Source organism: Anolis sagrei, chromosome 4 (assembly GCF_037176765.1).
Source record: "Anolis sagrei isolate rAnoSag1 chromosome 4, rAnoSag1.mat, whole genome shotgun sequence".
Lineage (NCBI taxonomy): Eukaryota > Metazoa > Chordata > Lepidosauria > Squamata > Dactyloidae > Anolis > Anolis sagrei.
In genome coordinates, this window is record NC_090024.1 from 137,314,420 (window position 1) to 137,330,937 (window position 16,518).

General features: G+C 40.2%; 1 protein-coding gene across 1 annotated transcript in view; it reads right to left on the minus strand.

Annotated features, from left to right (window-relative positions):
- The window catches only part of LOC132774236 (PH and SEC7 domain-containing protein 2), a 66,262-nt gene that overhangs the window by 16,983 nt on the left and 32,761 nt on the right, over window positions 1–16,518 (minus strand). Inside the window, exons 4-7 of the mRNA XM_060774132.2 lie at window positions 16,181–16,375; window positions 11,478–11,558; window positions 4,225–4,337; window positions 3,533–3,591 (exon numbers count right to left, since the gene is read on the minus strand). Coding sequence (XP_060630115.2) covers window positions 3,533–3,591; window positions 4,225–4,337; window positions 11,478–11,558; window positions 16,181–16,375 — 448 coding nt within the window. The remainder of the gene's footprint in view (window positions 1–3,532; window positions 3,592–4,224; window positions 4,338–11,477; window positions 11,559–16,180; window positions 16,376–16,518) is intronic.

A 16,518-nucleotide genomic window follows, 5' to 3' on the forward strand; every position in this document is an offset into this window, starting at 1 on the left:
CCAAATTAAAGATGTAGATTATGTCTTTGTGGAACAGATAGTGACATATTCAGAAAGCACTAATATAATAGTAATGGGAGGTTTCAATTATCCCGATATTGTTGGAAGTCAAACTATGTCACCAATGTCAAGTTCAACAAATTCCTCACTTGCCTTGCAGACAATTTAATGGCTCAGAAGGTGGAAATGGCAGCAAAGGGATCAGTTATTTTAGATCTGATCCTACAGCGATTTCCTGGTTATGGTATGGAAATGACAAGACACTTAGAGGAGAGTGATTGCCATGAGTCACTACATAAATAGCTGCCACCATCCAATAGTTGCACTTCCATTTGGGGGATGAGGGGTTGCAAAATTGATATTTTTACCTTCCTCACATACTAGTTGCACTGTTGATTCAGCAAAGTTGCTTCATTCAGTTGCCCACCTCCCTAGCCCCCTTCCAGGCATAGTGCTTCACTCACTCACCCACTCACTCGCCTGCCCTCTCTCAATCACAGTGCCTTATTCAGCTGCATGAAGCACCATGCCTGAAAGATGATCAGGTACATAGACGAGCGAAGTGGTGCTTCATTTATTTTATGTGGCTGAAAGGTGAACGGGAGAGTGGAAGGACTCTATCCCATGGGCAGGAGGAAAGGGGGATGGGGAGAAGCAGGGGGAAAGCATTTTTAAGAGTGGGGACCTGACTTACCCTATCAAGGTTTGTCTTTGGGGATGGCCAACCACACCATGATGTTTCCCTGTCCTTTTCCTGCTTTCCTCCTCTTCCCACTGCTTTCTTCAATCAAATGGACTTATTTCTCTGTTGTTGCATGCTGGCAAGATGGATTTCCATGCACAGCAACCGTAAGTTGCTGTGTGTCATGGGATAGCCTCCATTTTGTTACCGTACAAAGATGGTAAGCAAACAGAGGAAATTAAAGTGGGATAAGGTCCCATGAGTGAAGTGGCACTTCATTCAACCATATACCCATTTTTTTTCATTGTGCAGTAGTTGCACCCGCTTTTTTCTGTCAAACAGAAGAATAAAAAGTGTGACTACTATGTAATTAAATATGGTATATTCTGCTCGAAGTAGAAGGGTCACCAAGCATAATCAGACTCAAACTCTAGACTTGAAGAAAACACCAGAAAATATTATGTAGGATTCTGTTGTCAGAAATACTAAAAGGGAGGGAAGTTCATGATGGACTGGAGTTTCTCAAAATCAAGATATTGGAGGCACAATTTCAAAGAGTCCTAATGTGGAAAAATGGGGTGCATATAAAGAAACCAGAATGGATGACTAAAGAATTTTCAACTGAACTACGATTTAAAGGGAACATGTACATGAAATGGAAAAGGGGGAAGGGAATAACCAAAGATGAATTCAAGCAAATATCCAGTATGCGTAGTGAGAAAATCAGAAAAGCAAAAGCACAGGAGAAGCACTGACTTTCTAGAGATCAAAAACAATAAACAAGGGTAGCTTTTTGGCCAGGTCGATGGCAAAAAGAAGAAAAAAGAAATGGTAGGATCTCTTCGGGGACAGAATGGTAAAATACTAACAGGGGACAGCAAAAAGGCAGAAATACTCAACAATATTCCCAAAAGGAAAATTATGCTTAACCTGGGAGAAATGGAACAAATGATTCAGTAGGGGAAATGTAGCACAAAATGGGCTAAATGACTTCAAATCTCCAGAGTTAATTTAGCCTGGAGGTTAAGATGTGACATAACAGCCATGTTTATCTATTTGAAAGGACATCATGTAGTAAATGGAGCAACCTTGTTTTCTGCTGCTCCAAAGACTAGGATACAGAGCAATAGATTCAAACTACAGGAAAAAGATTCCACCTAAACTTCCTGCTGGTGTCTCAAAATCTGGCCTCGGTGGAATATGGTGCCTCAAAATCTGGCCTTGGAGATAAGAGTCTCCTTCTCTTGAGGTTTTTCAACAGAAACTGGCTGTCTGTCTGTGGAACTGTTTTGATTGTGTATTGCTATGTGGTAGGAGATTGGACTAGATGGCCCTTGTAGTCTTTTACAACTTTTTGATTCACTGGGGCTCACACAAAAGCCAATTCCTAGTTGAGTCCTACTGGGTTTTTTCTTTTCTTTTCAAGAGTGGAGTAATATTGGTTGCTTCTGTTAATCAGCCAGAGATCTACTAGATGGATCTATCCACAGAAGTTTGCTAGAAACCATCCTAGAACAGCCAAGCCAAGGTGAAAATGTCCCCCACACCACTTAGAGTGCACTGTAGGGATATAGAAAATGTGCCCTGGTGACTTTTGGGACTATAAAATCAGCCCTGGAGTCCTAAACCTGTTCACCAGCTACACTTTCCCCAGCTTTGACATTTACAGGGTGAGTTTCTCTCAACAGAGAATCTTTCTCTGATATGGAGGAATATGTCTCCGACCTGCAGTTTCATGCCTGGACAGGAGTAACAATAGATTCTCACCAAAAAAAATGCTGTGGTAGATGGCAATCCAAACCACCAGGTGACATCAGGTGGCAAAACAGCTACTAATTAAATGCCCTGGGTGTGTGTGTGTTTGTGGAAAACAGCATTTTTATAGGATAGATTTATTGGGGTTCTCAATCTGTGGGTCCCTAGATGTTTTTGGCCTTCAACTCCCAGAAAGCCTAACAGCTGGTAAACTGGCTGGGATTTCTGGGAGTTGTAGACCAAAACACCTGGGATCAACAGGTTGAGAAGCACTGGGTTAGGGTGAAGCACAAGAGAATGTCAGCAAGCAACCTCTTCTGCAATAGAATGCCTTGTGATGGGAGCTTGGATAGCTGTAGATTTTGTTCAGTTCATATTTTAGTGTCAATGTAACCAATTTGCACTTTCAGACAGAAACATGAATGTAGACTTTACAACTTACACTTTTCTGAAATTTTGCAAGCTCATAAAAATTCATGAATTTGAAAAAGTGGATACAAAAATGTATGTTACTTCGAAAATATCCACAAAATTCTCCATTCAGTAGAAGGAAAATCACATACAATGCATTTATTTAAAGTACACCAAAAGTATACAAAATGTTATATATTTTTAAAATACACATGAATTTTCACGATCACCGAAAAAAATGCAGTCTACTGTGGAGTTGGGATGGAACATATTTCAGAAGAAAAATGTGAGAGAACCTGAGCTTAAGAGATCTGCCCATCTCTAAATTGAAATAATATTGGTCAATAAGATTAGTCCAGATCTGGGCTTCCAAAACCTTATTTCAGGTCTTACTAGGAAATAAAAATCCGAAAGGGGATTATATATTATTTCATTTTGAAAACTCATTGTATTGTCCATCCTACCATGAAGGAGGATGTTTCCACTGTTATATGTAATAAAATATTTGGGTGATTAAAAGAAAACACCTGACTGAGCTAAACTGAAGGTGACCATTTTTTCCATTCCCTTGACATCATTGTCCATATTTTCATGATACACATTCTGACCTCTGCCTAACTTTTCTAAAAAGCATCAGAGTGATCTAAATGGCAAAAGTATATCTCTCCTACTAGCCATACTTACATGACCATGCAGATCAGTGTTGAGCAGCATTAGGGCACAGGTGAGTGTATGAATTCCATCTGGAAGACACAAGGAATTTTACAGTATTTTAAATTATACATTCGAATAAACATATGCAAAGTAGTGAGGTTCCTCAGTCTTCTCAGATTACCGAGTAGGCTAACATTCAAAGAATTGAGAACACAATCTGAGCAGAATCAACACACAGCACATGGTGTTTCTTCCCTTCTGCAATGATCTCCCTCCCAATATATATTTGAGTTTTTAAGCACATGTCATTCTTCTAAGTAGCTAGGAAAAATTATAGTCCTCTGTTTGAAGGCACCTTTTGTTTCAATGACTGAATAGTTTGAGTTCAGTATAAAGATAGAGAACCACAGGAACTATCAAGAGTCAGCACCTAGAGACTAGATTGAGTAGATGCATTTGACCCTTCTCACACCCCTTTGGTAAGTTATATTAGATCTCTGTCCCACATGTTTCAACAGGATTGACAGACTCATCCTTGAAGATGCAGTTCTGTCACCATGACATGCGACGGGATGGTATCCTACAGTGATTCATCAAATTCATTGATATAATTTTTGAAGTTAATTTTGAGATAACATTTTATAGACGAATCCACTTAAGAAGCTAGATTTATGACACAGTATGAAACATGAAATCAGATTGTGAAAAGAAAATGGTATTACCTTCAGATGTGCTCTCTTCTGGATTGCACTGACAGTATCTATGTGAGAAGTGGATGAGGACTCGCTCCCGTTCCTGGGTCTCTCCCATTAGGGGAAAAGCTTTTAGGAAAGTTCTGAATATAGAAAATGATAAATAAGCAAGCAAGCAAGAGATTCCAGCCAAATATTCTGGACAAAATGATAATCATAAATATGGAGATACCACATCTGGGGAACTGCTCTTTGGAATGTCTTAATTATAAAATGAAATATATTATATATTAATAATTACATTTGTGAATTGCAGTAACTGTATGTTGTACAGTATCCATCACTATGGTTATTGCTGTTTAAAAAATGGAAGAGCCACACGTTCAAATATCACCAGGATGATTAGCCCTAAAACTGTCCACTAAATTAATAAATTACTCCATTTTTCATGGGGGAAATACCTTAAATTATTGGATTGGACGGGGTGGGGTGATCCACATTGTGCTATGTTGTCCTCCAGCTTCTATAGCTATCCAGAACACTGTGGGCTTTGGTTTCATAAAGTCCATGGACTGTGATAAGATTATATGTGATACATCACTAGTTAGTTACACCTAGCACATTATGAATCTATGATGTGTAGTTTGCCCCAGTCTGTCTGAGATAGATAACAAAGGCAGGAAAGCTTCAATACAACCATACTGAATCCCATCTCATTAAAACAGAATGAAGCCCCCTTGCCTTTGCCAATCTAAGACCCTGAAAGAGATTATCAGAAGTTCAGTATGTAGTTTGGATACAGAAATTACAGGCAGGTTCTGTCCCTGGCAACACCAATTGATCAGGTAGTAGCATGCAATAGGAAAGAACTTTGCCTGAAGCTTTCAAGAGCTATTGAAGTTGCTGTCAGAATAAATACAAACAAACTATATGGTATGGATAAATAATCTGACCTAGTATAAACCCTGCTTCTTATGCTTCCATAACATAAAAGTCAGGTTGAATAGAAAGGTTCCTGAAAATGTTTCAGTTTACTTTAGTGAGTTTTCAGTGAGAGAATATCTCTCACCATGCCTTTGCTGTCTTGGTCAGTCACAAAGATAAATTAATAAAATCCTTGTTGATGGGTCTTGGATATTACAATGGGGCGAAGGAAAGATGCATGCAAACAATATTGGCCTTACAATTTTGAAAAATTAATAGGTAAATGTCCTAAATTGTATTTGGGCATCTCGAATTGTATTTGGAAGACAACATATAGCCAGTACCGGTAGAACACTGGTCAGATGCAATGTTTTGTCATTGGTTGGTAGTTGCCTGTGTCTAGCTCAGTGATGTTGAACCTTTGGTCCTCCAGATGTGTGTGTCTCCAACTCCCAGAAGCCCTAGTCTGCTTGTTCAAATCTCAGGAATTCTGGAAACTAAATTCTAAAACATCTGGAGGACCAAGGGTAGGACATCATTGGTCTAGTTCAGTGGTTCTCAACCTGTGGGTCCCCAGGTGTTTTGGCCTACAACTCCCAGAAATCCCAGCCAGTTTACCAGCTGTTATGATTTCTGGGAGTTGAAGGTCAAAACATCTGGGGACCCACAGGCTGAGAACCACTAGTCTAGTTTAAGCTTCCCTACAATTTCAATGACAACCTATTGTGGCTGTTTTATATTTACAGGCTGTGTATTTCCTTCACTGTTGTGAAACAAGCATGAAAGATGAACACATATTGTATAACTCTAGAAATTTTAGTCAAAACATCAGCTCAAAAACATATCCATAGGTCATGGTAAATAGTGTACCTTAACTTTTATTTAAAAAAAGGTATTACCCCTTTCTCTGAGTAGAGTGGCAAAGGGCAAGAGCTCAGTCTATTCCAGGAGAATTTAAGAGGAGCACCACTCTCCTCTACTCTGTCCACTCTATGGCTACTTCTGGCCTTTTCTAATTCCTGGGTGGAAAAATGTCAGTGATCAGAAGTGGCTGAAGTGCCACTGGTGCTTTCCCTTTTCTATGAAATGGCTCTCAACATAACCACGGGTCATATCAAATACTATAATTGTAGCTGCAAAACCAGCCCTTGACTTGTACATGAGGTCGACTTATACATATGGTAATCATGTGGCCAATGATTATCCCAGTTGTAGGAATGCTGTCATCTCTCATTTCAGCAGTGATATGACTACATTACACAATGTCTAAAAATACCACTGTTGACCATGCACAGAATAAAGTGCATAGTACATAGGGAATGATATAAGAGGAAGGTGTGCAGAGCAGAGGAAAACAGACAAGAATTCAAACAGATAATGAAAGGTGCTCAGGGTGAACAGGTGGGATGTGTTAAATGCAAGCTCTAGAACTCTAAAATTCAGGGCCTCCTTGCATGCTATAAAATTCACAATGAAAAGGGTTTAGAAAGAGAAGAAGCTGTTTCCAGTAAAGAAACAATAGAGGAAGGGGTTGATAGAGGAGGCAACTCCCCTCTCTCATCCACAGATGTTTTCCATGAATCTCCCACCTCCATGGGGGACCCTGTCTCATGGAGAAAAGTCTCTGCCATTTATTTTCCAATTCAAGGTGCAGGTTCTTACCTACAAAGCCCTGAACGGTTTGGGACCTGCCTACTTTCGTGACCACATCTATTATGAACCTACACGACCCCTTCAATCTTCCGGAGATGCCCTTCTCTTGCTCCCGCCCCCATCACAAGTGCGACTTGTGGGGACAAGAGAGAGGGCCTTATCTGTGGTGGCCCCTCAGCTCTGTGGTGGCCCCTCAGCTCCCCAGAGAAATTAGGCAGGCCCCCACCCTGGCAGTCTTTAGGAAGAGTCTGAAAACTTGGCTATTCCAGTGTGCCTTCCATGAATGAACAATAATTCCTGATCTTGACCAAACCCTGCATAAAATGTCCTCAGAAGCACTTTACCCTATCTTCTAGTGCAATTAAACCTCACTTTAGTCCCTCTGATCCTCTGTATAGATACAATACATGGCCTGCTTACCCAGTGTTTTAAACTTTTAATCCTTGCAACTCGCCCTGCCCAATTACTGTGACCTTATACTGGCTGGTGTGTTTATTAATACTGTTTTTGTATATTATTATTATTATTATTATTATTATTATTATTATTATTATTATTTGTCTTTTGTTGTATATTTGCTTTGCTGTAGTGTTGGGCTTGGCCTCATGTAAGCTGCCCCAAGTCCCCTTGGGGAGATGGTGGCGGAGTATAAATAAAGTATTGCTATTATTATTATTATTATTATTATTATTATTATTGGGGTTGAGAAGGGGTAGAAATGCTTGAAATAAATAAATTATTATTATTATTATTATTGTTATTGTTATTATTATTATCATTATCATTAAGACTGAAGGAAATACCGGAGAAAGACCAATGGATAAAAAAGGATAAATGAAATTAAAGACATGGACATGCTAACTTTCTTATTAAAGAGGAATACGGGAAATCATAGAATCATAGAATCATAGAATCATAGAATCAAAGAGTTGGAAGAGACCTCATGGGCCATCCAGTCCAACCCCCTGCCAAGAAGCAGGAATATTGCATTCAAATCACCCCTGACAAATGGCCATCCAGCCTCTGCTTAAAAGCTTCCAATGAAGGAGCCTCCACCACACTCCGGGGCAGAGAGTTCCACTGCTGAACGGCTCTCACAGTCAGGAAGTTTTTCCTAATGTTCAGATGGAATCTCCTCTCTTGTAGTTTGAAGCCATTGTTCCGCGTCCTAGTCTCCAAGGAAGCAGAAAACAAGCTTGCTCCCTCCTCCCTGTGGCTTCCTCTCACATATTTATACATGGCTATCATATCTCCTCTCAGCCTTCTCTTCTTCAGGCTAAACATGCCCAGTTCCCTAAGCCGCTCCTCATAGGGCTTGTTCTCCAGACCCTTGATCATTTTAGTCGCCCTCCTCTGGACACATTCCAGCTTGTCAATATCTCTCTTGAATTGTGGTGCCCAGAATTGGACACAATATTCCAGATGTGGTCTAACCAAAGCAGAATAGAGGGGTAGCATTACTTCCTTAGATCTAGACACTATGCTCCTATTGATGCAGGCCAAAATCCCATTGGCTTTTTTTGCCGCCACATCACATTGTTGGCTCATGTTTAACTTGTTGTCCACGAGGACTCCAAGATCTTTTTCACACGTACTGCTCTCGAGCCAGGCGTCCCCCATTCTGTATCTTTGCATTTCATTTTTTCTGCCAAAGTGGAGTATCTTGCATTTGTCACTGTTGAACTTCATTTTGTTAGTTTTGGCCCATCTCTCTAATCTGTCAAGATCGTTTTGAATTCTGCTCCTGTCCTCTGGACTATTGGCTATCCCTCCCAATTTGGTGTCGTCTGCAAACTTGATGATCATGCCTTCTAGCCCTTCATCTAAGTCATTAATAAAGATGTTGAACAGGACCGGGCCCAGGACGGAACCCTGCGGCACTCCACTTGTCACTTCTTTCCAAGATGAAGAGGAAGCATTAGTGAGCACTCTCTGTGTTCGTCCACTTAACCAATTACAGATCCACCTCACCGTAGTTTTGCCTAGCCCACATTGGACTAGTTTCCTTGCCAGAAGGTCATGGGGGACCTTGTCGAAGGCCTTACTGAAATCCAGGTACGCCACATCCACGGCATTCCCCGCATCTACCCAGCTTGTAGCTCTATCGAAGAAAGAGATCAGATTAGTCTGGCATGACTTGTTTTTGATAAATCCATGTTGACTATTAGCGATGACTGCATTTATTTCTAAGTGTTTGCAGACCGCTTCCTTAACAATCTTTTCCAGAATCTTGCCCGGTATCGACGTGAGGCTGACCGGACGGTAGTTGTTTGGGTCGTCCTTTTTTCCCTTCTTGAAGATTGGGACCACATTGGCCCTCCTCCAATCTGCTGGAACTTCTCCCGTTCTCCAAGAACTCTCAAAGATGGTTGCCAATGGTTCCGAAATGACTTCCGCTAGTTCCTTCAGTACTCTTGGGTGTAGTTGATCTGGCCCTGGGGACTTGAACTCATTAAGAGCAGCCAGGTATTCCTGGACGACTTCTTTCCCAATTTGGGGTTGGATGTCCTCCAATCCCTCATCCACTCCATCTTGCTGAGGTTGAAGACTCTCTTTTTGTGAGAAGACCGAGGCAAAGAAGGCATTAAGTAGTTCTGCCTTTTCCCTATCCCCTGTCAGCATTGCCCCATCTTCTCCTCGAAGAGGTCCTATCGCCTCCTTGTTTTTCCTTTTTCTACTGACATAAGAATAGAAGCCCTTTTTATTGTTTTTAATGTCCCTGGCAAGCCTGAGCTCGTTTTGTGCTTTAGCCTTGCGGACCTTTTCCCTACAGGTGTTGGCTATTTGTTTGAATTCTTCTTTGGTGATTTCTCCCTTTTTCCACTTCTTGTGCATGTCTCTTTTGTGTCTTAGCACAGTTAGAAGTTCTTTGGACATCCATTCTGGCTTCTTTGCACTTGTCCTATTTTTTCTTTTTGTTGGCACGGTTTGCAATTGCGCCTTGAGTATTTCACTCTTGAGAAATTCCCATCCATCCGTAGCTCCCTTGTCTTTTAGTATCTGTGTCCACTGAATGCTGCTCAGCGTTTCCTTCATTTTTTGGAAGTCAGCTCTCCTAAAGTCCAAAATGCGGGTTTGACTTGTCTTAGTTTCGGCCTTCCTTTGTACCTCAAATTGCAGGAGCACATGGTCACTTGCCCCTAAGGATCCTACCACTTCAACCGCATCGATCAGGTCCTCCGCATTTGTTAGGATGAGATCAAGAGTAGCCAATCCCCTTGTTGCCTCTTCTACCTTTTGGACCATGAAATTGTCTGCAAGGCAAGCGAGGAATTTGTTGGACCTTGTACTCTTGGCCGAGTTTGTTTTCCAGCAAATATCGGGATAGTTGAAATCGCCCATGACTACTACATCTCTTTTCTGTGCCTGTTTGGTCAACTGTTGGCAGAAGACTTCATCAAGATCTTCCTCCTGGCTTGGGGGTCTGTAGTAGACGCCTACAACGACATCTTTTTGAGTCCCAGTTCCCTTGATTCTTATCCAGATGATTTCAAGCTGGTTTCCCAGATTGCTGTCTTGAATTTCTTCTACCGCATAAGAGTTTTTGACATATAAGGCTACTCCGCCTCCTCTCCCTTTTGTTCGGTTTCTGTGAAAGAGGTTATACCCCTCGATATCTACATTCCAGCGATAGGAGTCATCCCACCAGGTTTCAGTGATGGCTATGATATCATATTTGTGGTGTAGTGCTAGAAGTTGGAGTTCATCTTGTTTATTTCCCGGTTAAACAAACAAACTGGGTACAGGTGGAGGAATACATAGAAAAGAGAAGTAAAGAAATCTAACTGTGAATATTATATTAATATGGGATACAAGCGTGGACAAACAAGAAAAAATCAGGAAGATCATATAGACAATAAAGTTGAACCTGTGTAGGATTAGAAGGTAGTCATAAGATTTTATTTTTATTTTCAGCTTTACCTTTTATATATTTTTAATATATTTTGTCTCTTTCCCCCCATACTTCTATCTTCTTGTTTTCCTACTTTTCTTCAAAATATTATGTTCTCCTACTTTACTTGGAAAATACATATTTTTCTTTATACCAAATAAAAAAATATTTTTTTAAAAAAAACCTAAAGTATTCTTTATTCTACTACTTCACCATATTCCTCTGCTTTCCAAAGTAAACCCAGTATTTGTTCCTAGCTATTAGGATGGAACTGTAGTTATATATATGCAATGCTTTTATTAGGCCCTAAAGATTTTCCAAAGAACAACGAACAGGTTCCAAAGGATAACACGGATGTGTAGTCCCTAAGAATAGTTATTTAAGTGAGGCAACATGTGAGCCATGACTGGTAGTTCTGCTGAGTCTTTCAGGTTTCATCTGCCTCCATATGGAATACAAGTAATCCGGTTCACAGGGGAGCAGTGCACCGGCATCAAAAGAAATGCCTACAAAATAACACTTTGAATTCATGTACTCCCCTTGTCAGCCCTTCTAATTGCCAGCACTTTTCTATCATTGAAATGCAGTAGATGATCACAACAGTTAATAAACTGATTTGAGGGAGGTTTCATAGGAAGCAAATGTAAATAAAGAGGAATGCAGGCATAAGAGAAATGTGCACACAAAGTGAAAGTGTTTGATTTTTTTGAAAAAGAGTGACATCAGAAATAAATGCACGGTGACTAGCAGAAAATAAAAGCATGGGGCCTTACCTATTACTCATGCGTTTGAGATCCCTGCCCTTGCAGCTCACCTGAGTGCTTTATCCAAGGTCAGCCCAGTGAAGTCAAAGAAACGAAGATATTCCTCAGCTACCAATTTGCTAAATTCATTACTGCAATTAAAAGATGTCATAGTAAATCTACTTGTGCATACCCTTAAAAACAGAATCCTACTTGATAACCCACTGAAAAGGGGTCTGAACTCACACAGCATTTGTAAGAACCAACACATGCTCACCCTGGATGTGAGCTAAAAATTTTAAAACCACAGCAGACGTGAATCCTCCCACCAGGACTCAAAAGTGACCATTATTCAAGCCCATATTTCAGACATTCCTCTTATCCTTAGAAGTGTGGCTTACACAGACCTTATTCAGCTTAGGCACACTTCATGCAAGTATGTGTGTAATGTGTGTAATACTGTGTCTAATTCTGGGCACCACAATTGAAGAGAGATATTGACAAGCTGGAATGTGTCCAGAGGAGGGCGACTAAAATGGTCAAGTGTTTGGAGAACAGGCCGTATGAGGAGTGGCTTAAAGTGCTGGGCATGTTTAGCCTGAAGAAGAGAAGACTGAGAGGAGACATAATAGTCATGTATAAATATGTGAGAGGGAGTCATGGGGAGGAGGGAGCAAGCTTGTTTTCTGCTGCCCTGGAGACTAGGTTGCAGAACAATGGCTTCAGACTATAAGAAAGGAAATTCCATCTGAACATTAGGAAGAACTTCCTGACTGTGAGAGCTGTTCAGCAGTGGAACTCTTTGCCCCGGAGTGTGGTGGAGGCTCCTTCTTTGGAGGCTTTTAAACAGAGCCTGGATGGCCATCTCTACAGTCACTTGCCAACCCACTACAGGACTCCACCTTTGGAGGACAACTATCCTTGGCCACAAATGATTGCCTATAGTATAGCATGAAGTACAAACCAAGTAACTTGAATTAGATATCGGTGAGCCCAAAAGATGGGTTAGGTTAGAGAAATTAACAAACGGGTGGGAATATGGATCTTGCATTATGGGGAAAATTGGGGGGAAAGAACTAAAAAACATAAAAGGAGGCCCCTTGTCATTAACAATGACTTGTTGGGGGAAATGGCAAAATAAACTCCCAGTAAATAAAATAGACAAGCTCCCAATAGGTTCCTTAGACAACAGAAAACCCCAGCTATATCGCAACATGCTAAAGAAACTGGAACAAAACGGAATAACAAAGATTGAGGACTTACTAAAACCAGACGGGACTGTAATTCAATGGGAGGAAATAAAAGATAAATGCGGGCATGGAAATTGGTTACAATGGGGAGGGCTGTCTAAAAAGCTAATAGAATTGAAGAATAAGGAAACCTCAGAAACAAATCTCGACAAAATAATAAAATGGAAAGTAGAGAGGGAGAAAGGAATCATGGGATTTATATATAACACAATCACCGAAATACAACACAACACAAAATCTACCCTAATAGAAGTCTGGAAGGAGAAATTAAGTTGCAGTGAGAGAGAAATAGACAATTGGATTAATTCAATCAATAAAATAAAACACCTAAAGATTAAAGAAATGCAACGAAAAATATTGACAAAATGGTACAGAACTCCTATGCAACTGGCGCATATCACAAAAACGTGCCCAAAATTATGTTGGCACAACTGTGGTAAAATAGGAACATATGCCCACATGTGGTGGGAATGTGAAAAAATCCAAAAGTTCCAAGAAATAATCAGGAAAGAAATGGAGGAGCTATTAGGGATCAAGATAGAATGGAATAAGGCCCAATTTTTCACTCAGAAATTTGAAAATAAAGAGGAATATAAGGAAAGTGAGGAAATAATAAAACATATGATAGAGGGAATTAAAGCCTCAGTGGCCCTGGGCTGGAAAGACCACAAGAAATGGGATACAAAAACCTGGTACAAATATTTAGCAGATTACCTTCTTCAAGATTATATTAGCGAAAGGAAAAGTTACTATATGACGGGTCAAAGCAAAAAGACATGGAAAGCAAAATGGAAGGGTCTCATATATAGAATAAAGGGGAAAGATAAATATACGGTGTTGAACAAAACTATTCTCATGATTGAACAATTGTAATAAACACAGCTAAAGTATCTATTTGTTCCCGGGGGGGGGGGGGGGGGTGTGTGCTGGTGGCAGGATTGGGGAAAAAAACTGGTGTTTTGAATGTTATTTTCAAAGATGGAATGTTTCTATGTATTATACAATAGTAATTTTGAATGTTATTTTCAAAGATGGAATGTTTCTATGTATTATACAATAGTAATAATATTTTTTTTAAAAAAAAGACAAAAAAAAAGTACAAACCTCATTTCCTCACAACTTGTCATTCAAACACACAAGTACAGAACACATTTATTTGGTTGGAAGATGAAATTAAATTATGCTTTCTAAATTACTTAAGGAAATGAAATGAGTAACATTTAATCTACCATACATCTTCTAGCCACAAAGTATAAGCAGAGCAGAGAAGGAATCTATGCACCACGACTTGGAGGAAAATTGGTAAGTAACCTGAGGGTCATTATAAGATGCAGCAATAAATCAATCAAGCCATGCAGATTGCAGCAAAATGCTCTATTAGCTAAGTTGCAGATTTGCACACAAGTCTTTTTCTTGCCTGGAGGTGAACATATCAAAATTAGATAATTTTAACACTTAGAGATGACACATGAATACTGCAAAGCCAGGTTTTGATATCTGACATATTTGAGATGGGATTTCCTCCTAGATATTGAAAGATGGATTCGAAGGACCTCATCAGAAAGCCCAGGTGAAGAGTCCTGCTTTGCCGGGCTTCTGTGAGGAAAGAGAGCAGAGGAACCAATTTGTCACCCTGCGTGCAGCTCCCTCTCCACAACACTTTGCCCATCACCCGGAGAAAATGTAGCCCTTGTGGGGAGGCCCTATGCTGGCTCCATTGGAGCTAGCACAACACAGGAAGCTTCCCATGTTGGGGTGGAAGCATCTGGCACCACTTTCACCCCAGTTGTGGCCTCAGCTGGATGTTATGCAATGTCGTGTGATGTCCAGCATCGATCTCCATCTCCTAGACGAGGTGAAAGCACCCTAAGATGTTAAAATCACTCCATCTGATTAAGTAGTAAAATAATTTAGACTTGACTGAACCTTAATAAAATTTATGTCTGTAACCTATTCTTTCTAAAGCACAAATAGTGGGATTCTTTTTCCTTTCATCTGGAATGTCTGGATAGCTCTTTCGACCCACATTCCCTGTCTTCTTCTTCATTAGTTCTATCCCACAGTCTCCTTTTTTCCTCTATATTGGCTGGACATTGGTATGGGGAAAGAGTGGAATATCTAGAGAGAGTGAGTAGGAGTCTTTTAGCTTTGTTTGTTCTCAAATCTTAACAATGATAGATGTTAAGAGTTGAGAACAAAGGACTCAATAAATATTAAAATAAGACAATACAGTAGAAGGAATGTAATATTGTAAGGATGTTGTCATCTAGAAGATCAGTTTCCCCTTCACCACATGCTATTTTCTGCAAATGAGGCCAATGTGCCTTTAGGGAGTCTATAATAAAGCTATTTTCATGCTATTCGGGGACTTGAAGCTTTAAATCCATAACTGTCCCCTTCTCTAAGGAATACGTGTTCTACTTTATTATGTGAATGTACTGAAACTGTTCCACTGAATTCAGATATACATTTTCTTGTCCAACAAAGACAAAGCCATATGGCAAAATGTACAGTATGTTAAATACACGGTGTCAGATCCAGGTGACAAAATTATACGTGGTTCCTACTGAAATCAATTGAACTCAAATCATAGGCATTTCAGTAGATCCTTAAAAAAAGAGCTTGGATTCAACACTATTGTTGTTTTTTTATTTCATTAAAAATTAACCATTAGTTTAGTTTGGATTGGTTGCATGGCATGGGAAGGGGATGTTTCATCCAGAGACTACGCAGAGAACATGGTGATGTCATGCTGCCACAATAGCAAGGTACATTTGTCTATGTCGTGGCATAGCTGTGGATGCAGAAAAGCTTAAATCCAATTGCTAGTCCCAACAGCTCCAGCTAATCAATAGATTTATTAGATGAAAGAGATTTACAGAAAATAGATCCATTAAATGAAAGAGATGTATAGAAGTGTTCAAGCAATTGATTCAATGGGCCTACTCTACTTGGCTCTAGTGATTGGATTTAGGCCAAAGTCTCCCATTGCCATCACTCTGAGAGAGGGCAGAAAGAGGGAAAACATTCTTACCATGCCAGTCCAGTTCTTTCTTCATTTCACTGCCTACTAGGGTGGCATAAAAGACTTTCAACCCAGTTGGTTCCAATTATGATCAGTTAGTAAACATGATTAGCTGGAGCAGGATATGGATGAGAATATGCATCCTGGTGTGAATATTTTCCATTCACCCTTTCACAAGGCATCTGCACGCACTTTCCCACATTAGCGGCTCTATGCGGGTATCTCTCCAGTTCCGCACATAACAAAGGCATAGAGCTTCTATGCCCTGGTTCCTTCTGAAGGTTACCGAAATCACTGGAAAAAAATATACTCATCTGTCTTGACTTTGTTTTTATTGACAAAATGATTTAATTTTAATTAAATTGCCGCTTTCTCAAAAAATAAATAAAAAGAGCATCCAGGACTGAAGTTAGCTCATGAAACAAAGACTCAAGTTCATGAAACTGCTCCCCACCAAACTTGACCGAGGGCTTAGTTTCACCTCATCCGTTTCACTTACTTCTTCCCAAGCTGGCGTGCGACATCGCAATGCTTGAATCCCTCAAGGTGATACAACCTTTTGGCCAATCTCTTGGCGGCCTCCCCATCTGCCTTGCAGCCATTGACGAGGGTATCTGTGCTTCCTTGGTCAAGTTGTTCTGTACTGCCCATATCAGAGTCAGAGTCCGAAAGGGTATCTTTTATGTTGGCATCACTGCAAGAACGTAATAGAGCTCAGTAAGTAAAAGCTGGACAGTCAACTAGTTGAGCACTTGCAAAACCATGAACCAGATTCCTTCCCTAACCATCAATCAAACCACTTAATTTCGGGCCATTTCTTTTGTCACATGTTTTTAT